Below are 18,856 nucleotides of genomic sequence, written 5' to 3' on the forward strand. Positions count from 1 at the left end.
ACATGAGAACTACTTCAACTTCCTTTTTACTCTTAATTGGCGTGTACAGGAAAAAGAACGTAAAACATTGCTATAAATGTTTCGTTCTAGACCATAACACGCATGTGGGCATCTTTCAGCATCAAAGTTCATGGCCAAAAATTATTTTACGGATTCACTGGTCAGTGAACAGGTAAAATAATTACCATAAACTATTTGTCACCATTCCAGTCAGGTTTCACAAAAATCAAAGTACTGTTGTAGCTGTCATAAAGGTGAGAAATGATATCACTGAAGCTCTTGACAGGAAGCAGTGTTGTTTGTCTCTTTTAATTGACTTGGATGCCACGATCTCCGATCAATGAGTGTTGTTGTGCAAGAATTAGACTGTCAACACAGATAGAGCGCCATTGTCCTTGAGGAGAGAGATGGAAGTTTTCTCAATCGGCCAGAAAGTCTTATCTGGGTCACAGCTGTTCGGGGGTGCTGGGAAAGAGCGGCATGTTTACATAACATCCAGGAGATATTTTGTCGATAGCCACTTAGCAGAGGTTGCCAAGGCCACGTTGGGGCACCAGAGTTAGAAAAACAATAAGTTTTCTGGTCCAAGCAGTTGTGTGGATTTCCAACCACTTTAAGAGTTTTTACTGTTATCTCTCAATTGCGAATCCAAATATTCAAATTCCTGGGACTTTCCCGCAGTTCTGGAGCGAACAACCTTCTCCATGATTAAATCCTTTCACCTCTGAGTCCAAAAGCCGCTTCCAGGCTACGATTCTGTTCAAGAACTGTATCCAGCCTGCAGCTTAGCTCTCTTAACAATTCAGTCTGAGCATTGATCGCTCTACAGATTCCATCCAGCATCGCAGGCAGCTTTGGGATGCTTTGAACAGCTGCCCATGTTTTGCTACTCACTCAATAAGTCAGGTAACCGCCGGCTCCAAAAAGCAGAAATCCTGTTATCAAAAATCCAAATATATAAATGTTTTCTGCATCCTCAACCGACATTGTAGTCAAGCACACAGTTTTCCACTGTTGCCAGGAATCCATTGTGTATCCAGAGAAGAATGTACCGGCTGGGCAAGAGGGTTCTCCTTTACCCTGTCTTCCCGTGGAAAAAATGTTATCAATTGCGTTGAGAGACCAGCTGACCAAATCCATAATTTGCAAGTTTGGAAGATATGTAAAGTGAAGCTCTGAGAAAAACACAGACAAAAGCAGATGCAGAAGCAGGCAAGAGGGAGGGAGAGAAAACGCATGTGTCCTCCACCAAGAGCAGAGCAAGGAGAAAAAATTAGATCTTACCAAATAATCATAAATTTCAAAGTACAGTATAAACCAACATAAGGTAATGTGTAATTGTGAAATGGAAGGAAACAGCTGTCATATTTTCTAAATACAAATCTAAAACGTGGGGCATGTATGTATATTCAGCTCCAACAAGCCAATTCTTTCTAGAATCATATTTCATTGAAATTATAACTAGAAGTCTTTTGGGGTATGTCTCTGCCAACCTAGAGACTGAAACCTAGAGTCCATCTTTATCTGCAAACTAGCTCAAGCCCAGTCAGGTTGACTGGATATTGTCAACAACAATTTTTTTTATGAATTGCCACAGATTCTCGATTGGATTTTGGTATGGACTTTAACTGGGCCATTTTGACAGATGAACACATAGTACCTTGATCTAAACAGTTTAATTGCAGCTCTGGCTGTATGTTAAAGGGGGTTTGTCCAACTGGAAGATGAACCTGTATCCCAGTCTTAATCTGCCTTCAGCCTTTAACTTTCTTTTTTCCACTGCTTCTTTCCTTACCAGAACTAATAGTACTCAAAACCTGAATTAGTTGGCCACATAACTTCATATTCTACTACTCAGCCAGAAAATCCACCCTAGCTACTGCAATTTTCTGCAGAAAGGAAATGCCAACCCTCATAATGCAGAGACACTGAATGTTGAGATTGTTCACAAGCAACCTGTGATGCAACATCAGAGCCGTCCATGGTCCTGAAGCAAACATTTTGAGATATTGCTCTACCGAGTTGTTACTGGCCTTAAATGTTTGATAGAGACAATGTTTATGTACTTATTAGTACATTGGTACAACATGTTCTTTAGACTTTGTAAAAAGAAGGCACACCTACTCAGTATTTTAACAGACAGGTGAAAAAAGCTTTTAAAATATAGATGCAGCAATAATTTCTACCTGATCTCCTTCCCCCACCATCACAACTAAAGTAATTTTAGATTTTGCATTTTAAAAATAAAGAAGTTTCAGTTGGAGCTATGAGCAGCAAACTTATATGAAAAATGCACTGATAAGCCTTTTTCTGCCAACAGTAAAATCAGATATTCTATATCGTTTGACCTGCTGATTCAGATTGATTTTTAAGGACCATATCACAATAAATCGAAAAAATAATCTTGCCCAAAGCTCTTAGATAGAGGTATAGTTATGAATAATTTTGGTTTTAACTGTAATAGTTTAGAATTCAACAAAGAACAAGAAAGCAATATAAGAACATTTCCATTCATGCATGAAATCCTTTGTCCCTAAGAATAATAATAAACCTCATTGAGATTTATAATTTTTATATATAATTTAATTTATAATTTTTTATAATTTTCCAAGAGGGACCTGTCAAGACAGCAGCACCATTTACAATTATAAGCTGACAAGCTAAGCTTAATCTGATTTTTATCAAACTCAAAAAGGGCATAAAAATACTCAAAGGTGGTTCATATGTTTATATGATGTTATGTAATTTTAAAGCATTTAATGAATAATGAAAAAATATTGAAGTATTTTTTAGCATTTGAGCTGCTTATCACAAATCAGAGCTGATCAACAAAACTTCCACTGCGCCTAGCAGTTTGTTGGTTGGCACAAGCCAAGTTCTCCAACAACATAAATGTCAATACATCCATGTATCTTTGACAAGACCTGCAGACATCCAAGTATTTGATAATTTACATTGTGTGTGGTAGAGAGCCTAATTGTTAAAACCGGGTCTTTAATGAAAACAGTGAAAACAGGGAAAATTAGGATGAGGCGAATAAATGAGGAATGTGTAAGTGTACTCGACTGTCTTCTCATTGCTGTGTCAACCCTGTAGTAAAAATGCGTGGCTCACAGTTTGTTAGGTGCACTCTCCAAATGAGAATTGTGAAACATTAGGAGTAAGGCTGTAAGACAGATTGTGCATGTTTGAGTGAGTGCACGTTTCTAAGAAATCCATTTGTGCAACTGCTGGCCTGCATTGCATTGTACCCATGGTCACTTTGGCCCAGAACTATGAAAGGCAAACTTTGACAATAACACAAATGGCAATCTCCAGGATGTATTTTTTAAGTCAGGAGTGTGAAATAAAGTGGCATTATGCAACGAGTGATGCAACAAGCCCCTCTGTGGCCTAAAGTCTGGGCCCCCGAATCAGTTACAAATTTATTAAGCAGTTCCTCTCTTCTGATTTACATCGCCTTCATTTAAATAGCTGATTCCTCTTTTTTTTTTTTTACCTCTAATGAAGGGTACTCTGTCGCACACATGTGCATGTGTGCTAAGTGCACAAAAACGCACACTCGCCCTCTTTGTCGTGTGCCACTGCAGCGCCCCCTACCCAGCTGCTGTCACGTGAGTGCCCAGGCCCTAGCAACAGCGAGTGAGAGAGTGAACAAAAAAGAGAGATCCTGGTGAGAACGCGAAAGAGGGAGAATGGGTAAAGAGAAAGAGATGGGAGGGATGTTGGGGGTGTGGGGCCGTGGAGCATTAATAAGTGATGAGTCCAACAGTGTGAATTGCTGTTAGTTAGCATAGCTGCAGCGCTGCTCTCATTTGCATGGCAGCACCAAGAATAATCCCCCAGTACTTACGCCATTTCCTTTCCAGCTCTGTTTCTCACTGAATTACTTTTTTCCTGCTTTCACCTCCTGTTGTATCTGTTTTTATCCTATATCTTATGTCCATCATCTAGTTAATGTTTTAAAATATAAACAGCTTTTCTTATCTCTATGTCTGTCTATCCTCCCATGTGGATACATGCATTAAAGAGATTTATTTTTCTTTCGGCTCCCTTTTAGCTCATATGTTGATATTTTTATCCATTCTACTTGACAATAATTTGTTAAAAATATCAGCCATACACAAGGCATATTTAGTTGCACCTTTCTTGCATCGCCTCATCTTATTAATCACCTCTCAACTTTTAAGAAGAGGGGCGTCGTTTCTCTGGGGTAACTTTGTGAAAGACAAGTTATACTCCAGGGCCCCATAATCCTTTCTTCTCCATTCCTGTTTCTCTGTCTCGTTATTATCATGTATGTCTGTGGATTTCTAGCAAATGTGCAACGATCCAGCAGAAGCTTCTGCTCCTGGCATGACTTCCTGCCTCAGGCAGATCAGCTGAACTGATTCCATTACTCACAGACCCCCCCCCCCCGCCCCAAAGAAGGGGAAGAGAAGCACACAGTAAATGAGGGGAAAAATAGGTAGAGGGCAGAAGGAAGGCTGTAGGGAGGCAAGCGGAAAGGAAAAAGGAGCTCGAGAAAGTGGGAACGTTATGAAAAAAATAAGGAGGAAGTGAGGTGATTGTGCACCTCCCATTGGTGTGGGATAGACTTCAAAATTCCCATCCTTCCTTCTAGAGCAGAAAAAAAAATAAACAAAAATACAGACGCAGGAATACATACAAACACACACTCAACCACAGCAGCAAACTCCTGGAGGCGTAGGCAGACTAGACGAGAATTGATCACTCCCACGAGGAGAGGTTTGTGAGTGGAGAGAGGTGGAGAAAGACGCGGAATTGTTTTTAGCTGTGCACGGCTCTCGGGCCTGTAGGCCCCTCATCACTCTTACTCCCTCTTCTGTCACTCCCAGCGGCATGTTTCTCTTTATCTCCCCATCCCTCCCTCCATCAATCTCCATCTGCCATCCTCCTCCCTGTAGGCCCCAGACCCTTCCTCTTCACTGCTGCCTCCCTTCATCCCTGCTTGCACCATCTCCACTGTTTTAGGTGTGTCTCATCTCTGTAGACAGCAGGAGGACAGGCGGTGACTAGAAATTAAATACAAGCTGTGCCAAAAAAGGCAAAATGGGGAAAAATTAGAAAACCAGAAGACTACAAACGAGAGCAGACAATGGGAAAGACATCCTGGAAATTGATGAATCAGGGATTATTAAAATAAACCATAGATTAACACTGTTTTTTTTATTGAATAGTCAATAATAGATTGAATTAATGCTTATTAATCTTATCACTTGATTAAAACTTGTGTCTCAGTTTCCTGGAACTGACCTGGCTTTTTACAAATTGTTTATATAGTTGAGGTTGGGTTCAGTCTAAGAACCCGAGAGCTATATCCATTCCAAAACCACTTTGATCTGTTTTTGTCTTCATTCTCCCAGTGTAACATCTGTTTAACTGTCTAGTTGTTGATTTGAGGTGAAACTGAAGAATGTTGAGGTAGTTGTATGTCTTCATTATTCCATTTACCTTTTGCAATGGACTGATACTGCTGGTAGCAAAACAAACCCTCATCCTCATACTACCACTACCACATTTGACAACTTGTAGTGTTTTCTGGCTTCAACTTTGACCTCTCCAAACACTCTTTTTGTTATTTTGGCCAAACAGGTCAATCTGTTTTAAACATACAACTTTTATCCAGAAGGCATTTAGGTTTCTTGTGTGAGCAGCTGCAAATTTCAGTCAAGTATGAAGGTGTCATTTTTAGCAGGTACTGCTGTCTGAACTGATACCATTTGAGTGTATGTTAATGATAAACTCGATTCACTATGAACAGTAAAACAAGTATTCTAATAGTCGAGCTTCCAGTTTATGATATTGTTTGGCCTAAGTGGTTCCTAGGATGTTCTAAACAACTAGACCAATTTATTTCTTTCAACGGCAATAGTTGAGGTCATATGGATACAACTAAATGTTTGAACAGGAAAATTATCCCAAACACAGATCAAAAATGGGGTTTGGAAAAAATAAAACAGGTTAAAGCTTAGCTTCTGGAATGGTACAGATTCCAATCATATTATACATTTAAATACTCTTGTACAAGCCTGATCCATATCAGGAAAGCAACCAGTTAAAAGGTTCTCTACTATTTCTGATATGATTTGTCAAGCTTCCAGCCTAAAAGTGAGAGGCTTCTTAATGATTATAAGTGTGTAGTTTACCTACAACTTGCTAATGCACATTTATTGAAATCTCTAATGGGGTATGGATCCATTAAAAAAAAAAAAAAAACTTGAACTGACTGGTCATAAGTGCATAATAGCTTACCTGTACACAAAATTAAGCTTTTTTCAGGCTGCAACATTCTTAATGTTGATTTTCAGTGGTTTTGGTTTTGTGTTGATGAAAACATTAAGACGAGAATAAAAATAATGGAGGACAAGTGGAGTAAGTTTCCTTCATATTGTCTCTTGACAAGCTTTTTTTCATGTATGTCCTCTATGCTGCCTTTCTATGTCTTCATTTGTAAGAGTCTCTGAATTTCTTACTCCCCTCCAATCACCCCCTACGTTCTCCGACTTTCTTTCTCTAGGCATGTTGTGACAAGGGTGTAGCAGCGTGTTACACAGGGCTCCATTCAGCAAGTGCATATTATCCTGTAAGGCATAATACCCAGGTTGGAACAAAAGGGCAGGCTTTGAAATTACAGCTTACGTTGCTTAGCACTCACCACAACAGTCTGACTCACATGAAAACACGTGTGTGTGAAATGATTGTAAGTGCTCTGGCTGACAATCATATATGTCAGGATATTAAGGAAAAATGATAACTCCATAATTCTTACATGTGAATTCAAGGTAAAATCCGTCCGTCCGTCCATCAGCAGTTCATTCTGGGGGATTCTAAGGTATGTCCACATCATAAGAGATATGTAGTCCCTCAAGAAAGTTCTTAATCTGCCCAGGTTCACCTCACAGGTGAATTTTCCCAGACAACCCCATGGGGCAGTGTTCTGGATGCATCCTGTTCAGATGCCCGAACCACCTCAGCTGACTCCCTTCCATGTGGAGCACACCTAACTCAAGCTCAGTGACCAATGAGCACTCTACACACCAAATAAAGTTTAGCTTGTTGTATCCAGGATCTAGGTCTTTCGATCATGATCTATATCTGATGGGCACAGAGGGTACTCAAGAGTGTAGATGGACCAGTACATTGGGAACTAGCTCTTTGACTTACCTTTGTCTTCAGTGACTGCCTAAAGCCTTGCTGAAGACAAGGCTTTAACTCTCCTAAAACTCACCATCATTCTTGGAAGAACCCACCAAGATTACTAACCTCTTTTGCTTTAGGCAGATACTAACCCCTGACCCTGAGGGAGCAGTCTAGGCCGAGAAACATGTCCTCAGTAGTGCAGGCAATGGATGTGAAATAATTGATAGATTGGTAATTAAATAAAAAAATATAAATAAAAAGTAATATAAACACAAATGTACACTATGGTTAAAAAAATGTATACTTTCACTTAACTTTGCACAAATGTTATAACTGAGAGTAATAAACTGATCAAATAGGAATCCTGTCTTTTGGCATGGGGCAGTTATTGTTACATTAATATAAATAAAGGCAAGGCAACTTTATTTGTATAGCACATTTCAGCAACATAAATTCATAGTGATTTGCATGTTAAAAACATAAGAAAATAAAAAAATACATTGCATTGACATAATAAAGGAATGTAAAGAAACGTTAAACTACAGACTGAAATTAATGATGTTTCGGTTAACAGCTTAAACAGCCCAGGCAAAGGAAACTCTAAAGAAATAGGCATTTAACCTTGATTTAAAGGAACTTAGGGTTTTAGCTTTTTGCAATTTTCTGGAATTGTGTTTCAAATTAGTGGAGCATAAGATCTGATTGCTGCTTTCCATGTTTGATTCTGACTCTGGAGATGCAGAGTAGACTTGAACCAGAAGACCTGAGTGATCTAGAAGGTTGATACAACAACAACAAATCTTAAACGTACTTTGGTGCTAGGCCGTTCAGTGATTTACAAACTAACACAAGTATTTTAAAATCTGTTCTCTGACAGGCTTCCTGCATAAGGAAGGTGAAGTGCTCTGTTTTCTTAGTTTTAGTGAAGATGTGAGCAGCATTGTTCTAAAGGCTACAAAGGTTATTTCAAAGTTACCAAAATTTGCCTTCAAAGAATCCTCCAGTTGGAAGTCCAGTTTAAATGAGATGTCAGAGAAAGTGTTGGAACTTTCCTAAGCCAGAGTATGAAGTAATGTATTGCTCCCCGTCCCTATGGCACGCCAAAAGTGTCATAAATTGTCCGTATATTAACACGTTGTTCTAATCCGTAAATAATGTGATGCAACGTTTTTTTAAATGCAAAGGCATTAATGCCGTAAAAAATGGCGCATCCCGTTATTTACGAATTAGAACAACACGTTAATATACAGACGATTTTTGACCCTTTTTGGCTTGCCATAGTCCCTCAACTGTCGCTGTGAAGTGCTGGCCAGCCGGATGAAAGAAGGTTGCTAGACTTGTACCTTCCTTACAAAAAAGACAGATTCCAATATTTGGCAAGATTTTTTGTCACAAAAACATAGAAAGTGATGGTGTGGAAAATAAAAATATGCCAGCTATCTCTCCTATTGATACAATATTTTAAAACTAAATTTGGAAAGCAATGAGTTGCATATAGTCTGACTGTTTAAATCAGGTCATATCCCTTTGTTACAATGCTACTGAATAAATCCCAGGGTGGCAAAATTCTGCTCAAAAAGCATCTGAAAACTTGATCTGAAAAAAGTTTATTCTACAATTTTGCTTAAGTCTATAAATGTGAAAATATTTGTAAGTAACAGTCATTGATAACATTTATATAACTGTAACAATGAATATGCAATATTATTTTAGCAGCTGTATAAAAAATTGTTGCTTTAAAATTTGAAAGAAAAGCAAATAGGTCATGTTTTTGTTATGGCTTGTGAGATAGAGGACTCCGGAATGCCGACTAGCAGGCAGCATGACGGTAAGTGCAAAACGATTTAATAAAAAAAAAAAGAAACTCACTCTCAGAAGAGGCAGGAACAAAACAATAAACGGACAGGCAGGACAGACTTGGCCTGATCCACAAAACAAGAAATGAGCATGATCTGAGAATGTTTCCGCGAGGAATGAACAGGACAGGTGTGTATATATGGAGTGTGACCAGGTGAAACAAGAAGACAGATTAACTAGGTGCAGGTGAACCGGATAACGTTAATTGACAGAAGAACAAAACGTGGCTGGAGCAAAACAGAGACTCTTGAAAACAAACTAACAGAAACTAGAAAAACATGAAACAAAAGCATAACCAGATTCGAAAACCAAACTTGACAAAACATGAACAAGATGACAAAACTAAAGCATGACCAGAAAAACAAACAGAAACATGATTCAAATATCTAACAAGAATAATAATAATAATAATAATAATAATAATAATAATAGACAGAAGAACCATTCAAAACCTTAACTGTGAAAAACATAAAGTAAAACCTGAAACCAAAAAAACCAAACAAACCCAAATCATAACAGTTTTTACTTTACACTTTAGCTTATCTTATGATGATACAATTTCCACACAGAATTATTGGATTTCATACTGGTAGAATCTCACACCTAATTACACCTCCTAAGATTTTACATCTTAAAAGGCATAATTTATAGAATTTAAATCTAACAAACCAAAGATGACAAAACCGGCTCAGTATAACATTGCATTAATTTGTACTTCCCCAATTAGTGTTGTAAATGGAGACAAAAAAAGTAAAAATAAAAAATTGTTACTTACGTAAAGCCTCTTTTTTAAATCATATCACATCTCTCTCTTGTGTGTGTGTCTGTGTGTGTGTGTTCCTGGACTCGCTGCTGAGTGAGAACCATTGTTCATATTTTACCAGCAAAGTGAGGACATGTTCCTGGTCATCACGCTTTTTAAATGTTAGGCTGTATAAATTAATGAAAATGAATGGAAGTCAATGAAAAGTCCTCATAAAGATAGTAAAACATGGATGTGTGTGTGACTGTGTGCAGATTTGTGTGTGTGGCAGGAAGCCAGATAAATGATCTGTGTTTTAATAAATCTTTGGACAAAGCTTTGCGGCCATAAACATAAACATCGACTGTTGCTGCTCACAAGAATCAAACATGCTCTCATAAACTGGATTATTGATGCTTCCTTCACATTGAACATCTACAAGCACATTTTATTTTTACTTTAGCTTTCATTCCTTATGTTGTGCTGTGGCCAGCAGCTCACCTGTTGCTTTGAGTTGTGTACATGCATTAACATAACAAGTATGCAATTCACTGCAAAATCTGTAGTGCTTTCTTTCTGAAATAACAATTTCAGGTTACAAGGTACAAACAGACCCAGCGAAACATAGCGATTGAAATATGCTACCCACATTTCTCTGTCATTCATCTCTTCTGCTTTTCTCTCACATACTCAAATTTCCACACTGTGTGCTCTCTATTCATTGATTTGTTGCTATACCAGAGGAAAACCAAGCATTCACTGACATTATGTTAAATAAAGAAATAACTCACTTGTGCTGATACATGCTTTATGAAGTGGATGACATTAAATGACACATACATTATTATCATTTGCAATAACCCCCTTTTCTCAGCCTTATTATGCATTTGTCATTTCAGTCTTTCTATAGCTCGTATCTCCTTGAATGGCTGGGTTAGAATCTGATAAAAGCCCCTCCACCCCATGTTCACCTAAGTGAACATATACCTCTTCAACATATTTCCCTGGAAATCAGCGGTTTTGTCAGTAATATTCAATGTAGAAATAAAAACGTATGAGATGTCAAGAAATACACGCAACTGCTAGTGAAAATACTAAAATAATGAATTTATCCTATCTAAATAAAAAGCCAGTACATGATTTTAAAATATAAATTTTCAGATGTATCAGTCTGCTATAATTGTTTGAAAAGACCAGAAGGGACTGGCTTAAGTGCTGTCTCACTGAAACCCAGCTTTTTGCTGAAATGAAATGTCTACACAGACACAAAAAGACTAAATGCAAACAGTGTTCAATGCCAGTTTTTGACATGGTAACATGGCTCTCTGTTCATGGCCACATAGCCTGGTGGACCAACCATGCAAAAAAGTGACCAATGAGCTGCACTCTGAAGGGGTTTTCTATTGCTTACTTGCATATACAGGTCCTTCTCAAAATATTAGCATATTGTGATAAAGTTCATTATTTTCCATAATGTCATGATGAAAATTTAACATTCATATATTTTAGATTCCTTGCACACTAACTGAAATATTTCAGGTCTTTTATTGTCTTAATACGGATGATTTTGGCATACAGCTCATGAAAACCCAAAATTCCTATCTCACAAAATTAGCATTTCATTAAAATGGTCTCTAAACGAGCTATGAACCTAATAATCTGAATCAACGAGTTAACTCTAAACACCTGCAAAAGATTCCTGAGGCCTTTAAAACTCCCAGCCTGGTTCATCACTCAAAACCCCAATCATGGGTAAGACTGCCGACCTGACTGCTGTCCAGAAGGCCACTATTGACACCCTCAAGCAAGAGGGTAAGACACAGAAAGAAATTTCTGAACGAATAGGCTGTTCCCAGAGTGCTGTATCAATGCACCTCAGTGGGAAGTCTGTGGGAAGGAAAAAGTGTGGCAGAAAACGCTGCACAACAAGAAGAGGTGACCGGACCCTGAGGAAGATTGTGGAGAAGGGCCGATTCCAGACCTTGGGGGACCTGCGGAAGCAGTGGACTGAGTCTGGAGTAGAAACATCTAGAGCCACCGTGCACAGGCGTGTGCAGGAAATGGGCTACAGGTGCCGCATTCCCCAGGTCAAGCCACTTTTGAAGCAGAAACAGCGGCAGAAGCGCCTGACCTGGGCTACAGAGAAGCAGCACTGGACTGTTGCTCAGTGGTCCAAAGTACTTTTTTCGGATGAAAGCAAATTCTGCATGTCATTCAGAAATCAAGGTGCCAGAGTCTGGAGGAAGACTGGGGAGAAGGAAATGCCAAAATGCCAGAAGTCCAGTGTCAAGTACCCACAGTCAGTGATGGTCTGGGGTGCCGTGTCAGCTGCTGGTGTTGGTCCACTGTGTTTTATCAAGGGCAGGGTCAATGCAGCTAGCTATCAGGAGATTTTGGAGCACTTCATGCTTCCATCTGCTGAAAAGCTTTATGGAGATGAAGATTTCATTGTTCAGCACGACCTGGCACCTGCTCACAGTGCCAAAACCACTGGTAAATGGTTTACTGACCATGGTATCACTGTGCTCAATTGGCCTGCCAACTCTCCTGACCTGAACCCCATAGAGAATCTGTGGGATATTGTGAAGAGAACGTTGAGAGACTCAAGACCCAACACTCTGGATGAGCTAAAGGCCGCTATCGAAGCATCCTGGGCCTCCATAAGACCTCAGCAGTGCCACAGGCTGATTGCCTCCATGTCACGCCGCATTGAAGCAGTCATTTCTGCAAAAGGATTCCTGACCAAGTATTGAGTGCATAACTGTACATGATTATTTGAAGGTTGACGTTTTTTGTATTAAAAACACTTTTATTTTATTGGTCGGATGAAATATGCTAATTTTGTGAGATAGGAATTTTGGGTTTTCATGAGCTGTATGCCACAATCATCCATATTAAGACAATAAAAGACCTGAAATATTTCAGTTAGTGTGCAGTGAATCTAAAATATATGAATGTTAAATTTTCATCATGACATTATGGAAAATAATGAACTTTATCACAATATGCTAATATTTTGAGAAGGACCTGTAGTACCTGGTGAATGGGAATGGCTTCCACTTCTTAATGTGCATACTACAAGGGAATATTATTTCAGCACCCAATTGAAGTGCTTTTAAGGAGTCTGGACTAATAATTCCATATAGAAAGCACATTGTTTAAACATTGTTTAAACGTGACAGCTTTATTTTATGTTTAAAAAGAGCAAAAATAGATTTTTGAATGCTTCTTTGACATTAACACCATCCTCTTGAGTGACTCAAGAAAAGCATTAAAAGCCTAATAAAACACCTGGATAGATTTTCCTGTGATGACAGATGATTTTAAACAGTGTGTGATTGGTAAAATCTGTATCTGTATATTTTCAGTCCATCCACTTTCCATCTGTCTAAATCAAATATTCACAGTATTGTTTAGATTTTAGTGTTTCTGTTAAGTTACAACATAAAAGGCATGTTTTGCAGAATGAGTTTTGCCAGGAAAGTGAATGTATGTTTCCATGATGTAGCCTATAGGGAAACAGAATGAAAAAAATATCCAACCACTTCTCTCCTCTTTTACAGGTAACCGTTTCTTCCTGACTTCATTTGGCGCTTTATATATCTCAGAAGTGCAGAAGGAAGATGCTTTGTCCACCTACCGCTGCATCACAAAGCACAAGTACAGTGGAGAGACCCGGCAGAGCAATGGAGCCAGGCTCTCTGTAAAGGGTAGGCAGAGAAACTTGTGTTTCAGTTTTTCACATTGTTATGAATCAACTATTATGTTTTGGTTTTTGGTTTCTGAGAATCTTTTGATGACCTAAACCACAGGTGTCAAACTCCAGTCCTCAAGGGCCGGTGTCCTGCAACTTTTAGATGTGTCTCTGCTTCAACACACTTGAATTAAATAATTAGGTAACTAGCAGAACTCTGGAGAACTTGACTGCATACTGAGGAGGAAATTTAGCCATATGATTCAGGTGTGTTGGACCAGGGATGCAACAAGAAGTTGCGGGACACCAGCCCTCAAGGACTGGAGTTTGACACCGCTGACCTAAACAGTTTGAATCAAAATCATATTTCTGTGATCACATTTAGACCCTAAGGAGTCCCCCCCATCTGTGCTGGATAGTTTCCAGTCCGGTGAGATGCAGGTGGGGCACAGCGTAGAGCTGCCATGCATTGCCTCTGGATATCCAAATCCCACCATCCGATGGTTGAAGGATGGCCGTCCGTTGCCAGCCGACTCCCATTGGACACGGCGCATCACAGGTCTCACTATCTCTGATTTAAGACTTGAGGACAGTGGCAACTACATCTGTGAAGTCACAAACAGCTTTGGCTCCAAAGAGGTGACGGGTCACCTTAATGTTATAGGTAGGTAAACATACTGGACATCTTCACAGAGCCATTTTGTCTGCAGAAATTGTGACTTAAGTCTAATTTTAAGACTCTGGTGAAACAAAAACAAGGACTTCAGACTCATTCTGTTAGATTCATTGTTTTGGTCTGTTTAGCTCATATTATCAGGGATGAAATCAAGCTGGTCAGTATGTCACACACCGCAATGCTTAATACGTCCTAATATGTATATTCTTAAGTTTTTTATTAATTAGCTGGGTTCTTTTCTAGCTATGTCCATGTTGCATGGGCTCGTAATTGCTTCTAACAAATGAAACATGTTTGCTTTGGTTTTAGAATGACGACTTCATGATATCTTTGAACAGAAATTTCGGTTTTTATCGGGTTAGATGTTATACTTATTTTACAGCAGTTTATAAGTTATTAGCATCCTAAATTAAATGTTATGACAAAGAAAACTGTCAAATGTTCAAGTGTTAGGCCGATCACATAATTGGGCCTAAAGATCAAACATTATATGATTTGAATTCATTACCTACAGCAGTGCAGTGTCTTGAGCATACAAGCAACACTAGAACCCATTGATAGAATGTCCATTTCAGTCATTGAGACGCAAGGCTTAACTTATTCCTTAAACACTGTAGACTTCACCTGGACTTGCTGCTCAAAGACTTGAAATTTGAGTTGGACTTGCCCTCTGAGATTTGCAACTTTATTTGAAATTGCTATCAGAAATTTAAGACTCAACTTTACTTACACCTTGACTTGATGACTGATTTAGGATTGCTATTCAAATATTTTAGACTAGACTTGGACTTGCTACTAGAGGACTTGAGAGGTGACTTAGATTTGCCACTCAAAGACTTATTACTTGACGAGGTCTTTCCCTCAAAACATAAGACTTGACTAGAATTTACTCTCAAAGAGCTGAGACTTGACTTGACCTTGCCCTGAAACACTCAAAACTAGATTTGGACTCACATATGATGGACCTGAAACTTGACTTCGGCTTACCGCTCAGTGATTTGAGACTAAACTTCGATTTACTTCTGTAAGACTTGAGACTTGACTTTGATTTGCTACTCAATTGCCTTAAACCTGTCTTGGATATACCCTCAGAGATCTAAGACTTGATTTTGAAGGCCCCTTAAAGATTTTATGCCAGTTATGAACTCGCTACTCAGAAACGTGATTCTTGTCCTGGACTTGGCCTTAAATACTTGAAGGCTTTCCCTTTACAGACCTAAGCCTCAATTTGGATTTGCCCTCAAACACCTCAGACCTGACTTGGATTTGCCCATAGAAATTTAAGACTTGATATGCACTTGCCATTAAAGACTTAAGATTTGACTTGTATTTGCAGTTAAAGTCATACGACTTGGGCTGTTCTCCTGATCTCTAATGCTTTTCAATGGAAACTGAACAAACAAGAGCAAAAATTATTAGCAACAATACCAATCATCCGGGAAGGGTATATATGGTGAAGGAGAAAAGAAAGGGGCCATGCAAATTTATTATGTTATTGACGTGACATGTAAAAGTAGAAGAAAATCTGTAATTTTTTAATTTTATATATCAGTGGAACAGATGTAAGATGGAGCCACACTTGAGAAGAGGTCATACTTGTGAGTAATATGGATAGAGGTCTGTTGTTGCTGGGTGGAAAGAAGATAAGGGTTAGCTAATGCTGGGTAGAGGGACCACAGAGCACATCACTGTGTAACCTTCAAAACCTTCAATGACTGATCATGTAAGGTAAGTCAAGATTTTGAGTCACAGATAATGTACATTAATTTATAACATGTGAAGAAAATATCCTACCCATGCAGACGTAGTGGCACATAGACACATGTTCTCACACAAATTCAACAGCCCCCTCTCTCCTCACACCAGCTACTTTATTGCTCACTGACATTTTCTCCCCTCTGTCTTCCTGTCTCGGTTTTTCTTCGCTACTCAAAATACACTCTCAATCACACACAAACACACACCCATGCAGACAGAAACATGAACTGAAGCAAAGACAAGACATGCACACCAAAATATGATTTGTGTTGCTTAGCCAGCACAGTGTACCCCTAAAAAAATGTCCATCCTATGCCTGAAATGCTGACATATATAAAGTTTTATTCTCTCAATATGTAGGTACTTACTTGCCTCCATCTGTGCTATTGTCTTCTATTTTCTTCCCATTTCTAGAACCATTGCGGGTCACTTTGTCTCCAAAGAACCTGAAGACGGGGATCAGCAGTACAGTAATCCTTTCCTGTGCCGTCCAGGGTTCCCCCCACTTTACTGTGTCCTGGTACCGTAACACAGAACCTGTGATGCCTGATCAGCACTTTTCCATCCAGGGAGCTCACAATGAGACACTTTTCATCTCTGCTGCACAAAAAAGACACTCTGGGGCATACCAGTGTTTTGCCTCGCGAAAGGGCCAGACTGCCCAGGACTTCTCCATCATACTGCTGGAAGGTAAAGAGAAAAACTGATTACCAACAATTTACTGCACTAAATTGTAATCAAATTATGCACTATTCTCTAATCATACTCGCAGTAAGATTACAGTAGGAGTTTGTTTTTAGTCTGAATAAAACAATACTTTAACATTATTTAAAGAACATATGTAGACCAATTAAATTATTGGAGAATAGGTTGCTGTGCTTTTGCTTAATGAGTCAAAACTGTATTGTAGTCAATTGGCAATCTGATCATTTATTGATTTGAGAGGGGACATCTAAAAGCTTAACCAGAAATTTTGCAGTTCAGTACATTCAGTGCCAGACAGATTTACTAGCATCTATGGTAAAGGTGTTAAAATCTAAACTTATTTTGCAGTAAACTCACCTAGAATATTGAGAAACTGAACCCTTAATTTGTTCATATATATACAGTAGGGAAAAATGTAAAAATTAACTGTTTTCAACAATATCACTGGTGGCAAAATCACTGGTGGCACAATTGTCAGTACCAAGATATCAGTATTTTGTACAAACCCCCTTTTACCAATAGCAGCCTTGACATACCTCTCAACATCCATAAAAAATAAGCTGCTGGTACCTCGTAGACAAGTAAGTGCCCTTATTCATACTATTCTTAACTCAGAGATATACTGTTTTTATTATAGCCTCATAGGGGGTGATAATATGCTGGTTTAAACACTCTGCTCAGACTAGGATAAGAAAACGTAAATAAAAAAAAAATTAAGTGCTCATGATCCTACCCATTGTTTCTTTTAACTGCTATGTGTTTGGCCTTAAACTCTGACTATTGTTTTCTGTGCTGCTGCACACAGTCCACACAATCACAGAAATCTGGGGTTCATTCAGTGGTTTACAGAGAGTCCTAGAAGACCTTACCGGGTGGGTAGATATCATGAAATATACAGCACAAAGCACTTTGTTCTTAAAACTAATTGCTTGATAGTGCAGGCAAAGTGTTTGGTTAGGGTGCCTACAAGAAATAAGAGCTCCAATAAAGTATTGAGAGTCATAGTTGATTTATTTCCTCTTTCTTTCCCTTTTTTTTTTAGATGGTACGCCCCGTATCGTCGCCTCCTTCAGTGAACGGGTGGTGGTCCCTGGTGAGCCATTTTCCCTGATGTGTGCTGCCAAAGGAGCCCCCCCACCTACGATCACGTGGACCCTGGATGACGAGCCTGTGGCCCGGGATCTGTCACGCGTTAGATCCAGCCAGTATACTCTTTCCGATGGGAGCACCGTTAGCTTCGTAAACGTCAGCAGCCCGCAGATTCGTGATGGAGGAGTGTATCGGTGCGCCGCACGAAACTCGGCTGGTAGTGCCGAGTACCAAGCGCGCATAAACGTAAGAGGTGCCTGTCTACTTTTCAATATCAGTCATACAGAGGCTTCTTATAGCCTGACCCCCTCCCCTCCCTGACCAATACCCTCTACTGCACCCTCCTAATGCTCTATTTCTATCTCTGTATGTATGTGTTTTTCCTCATCTAAATGGTTTTAGTTTTTACACTTTTTTAAATATTTGTTCTGTTTGCCGCATTTACCTTTCTTAAAGTTGATTTCTTGTCGCTACTGGAAATCATATTTGTTTATGTCTTTCTTTGTGCCATACTCTGCCATTTTATGTACCTCTAAACATGTATTACAGCAGTGGTAATGCATGCAAAAAAGTAAACAACTATACCTTCACCTGTTTGAACAACCATTTAAAGGCAACTTCTAAATATCTTCATACAACCACCAATTCCAATGTATTATATATGGATTATATGCAATAAAGTAGTGCATAATAACTGTGAACAGGAAGGAAAATGACACATGATTTCAATTTTGTTAAATTTGTATTCAGCCTTCGCATAAATCCAGCTGTTCTGTTAAGGATTCATAGGTTTGTTAGTGAACAAACACCATCATGAAGCAGAATTAATAGACAGATCAGGGAAATTGTGGAGAAATTTAATGTGAGCCTAGGTTTTAAAACAATGTTACAAGCTGTGAACATATCATGGAATGCTGATTAGTCCATCGTCTGAAAATGGAAAGAGAATGGCACAACTGTTAATTTCTCCAGACATGATGGCCCATCTATACTGTCAACCAAGGAAAAAAGAGCATTTATCATCGTAGCAGACAAGGAGATCATAGTAACATAGGTGAAGCTACAGATATCCATAGCTCAGGCAGGAGAATGCATTGACATCGCAGCAATCAGCTATGCACTTTACAAACCTTTTGGAGGAGTTGCAATAAGTAACAAATTGCAGAAAGAA

The 18,856-nt window shown here is 38.9% G+C and overlaps 1 protein-coding gene across 4 annotated transcripts in view; it reads left to right on the forward strand.

The window, feature by feature from the left end:
* The window catches only part of LOC124883739 (Down syndrome cell adhesion molecule-like protein 1 homolog), a 185,746-nt gene that overhangs the window by 99,020 nt on the left and 67,870 nt on the right, over nucleotides 1-18,856 (forward strand). For 3 of the 4 annotated variants that reach the window (XM_047390994.1, XM_047390995.1, XM_047390996.1), the window contains exons 4-7: nucleotides 13,327-13,473; nucleotides 13,843-14,121; nucleotides 16,306-16,581; nucleotides 17,639-17,938. In XM_047390994.1, the coding sequence (XP_047246950.1) occupies nucleotides 13,327-13,473; nucleotides 13,843-14,121; nucleotides 16,306-16,581; nucleotides 17,639-17,938 (1,002 nt within the window). The remainder of the gene's footprint in view (nucleotides 1-13,326; nucleotides 13,474-13,842; nucleotides 14,122-16,305; nucleotides 16,582-17,638; nucleotides 17,939-18,856) is intronic. The other variant, XR_007042304.1, reaches the window with a different exon arrangement.

The sequence above is a fragment of the Girardinichthys multiradiatus genome, chromosome 18 (assembly GCF_021462225.1).
Source record: "Girardinichthys multiradiatus isolate DD_20200921_A chromosome 18, DD_fGirMul_XY1, whole genome shotgun sequence".
Classification (NCBI taxonomy): domain Eukaryota; kingdom Metazoa; phylum Chordata; class Actinopteri; order Cyprinodontiformes; family Goodeidae; genus Girardinichthys; species Girardinichthys multiradiatus.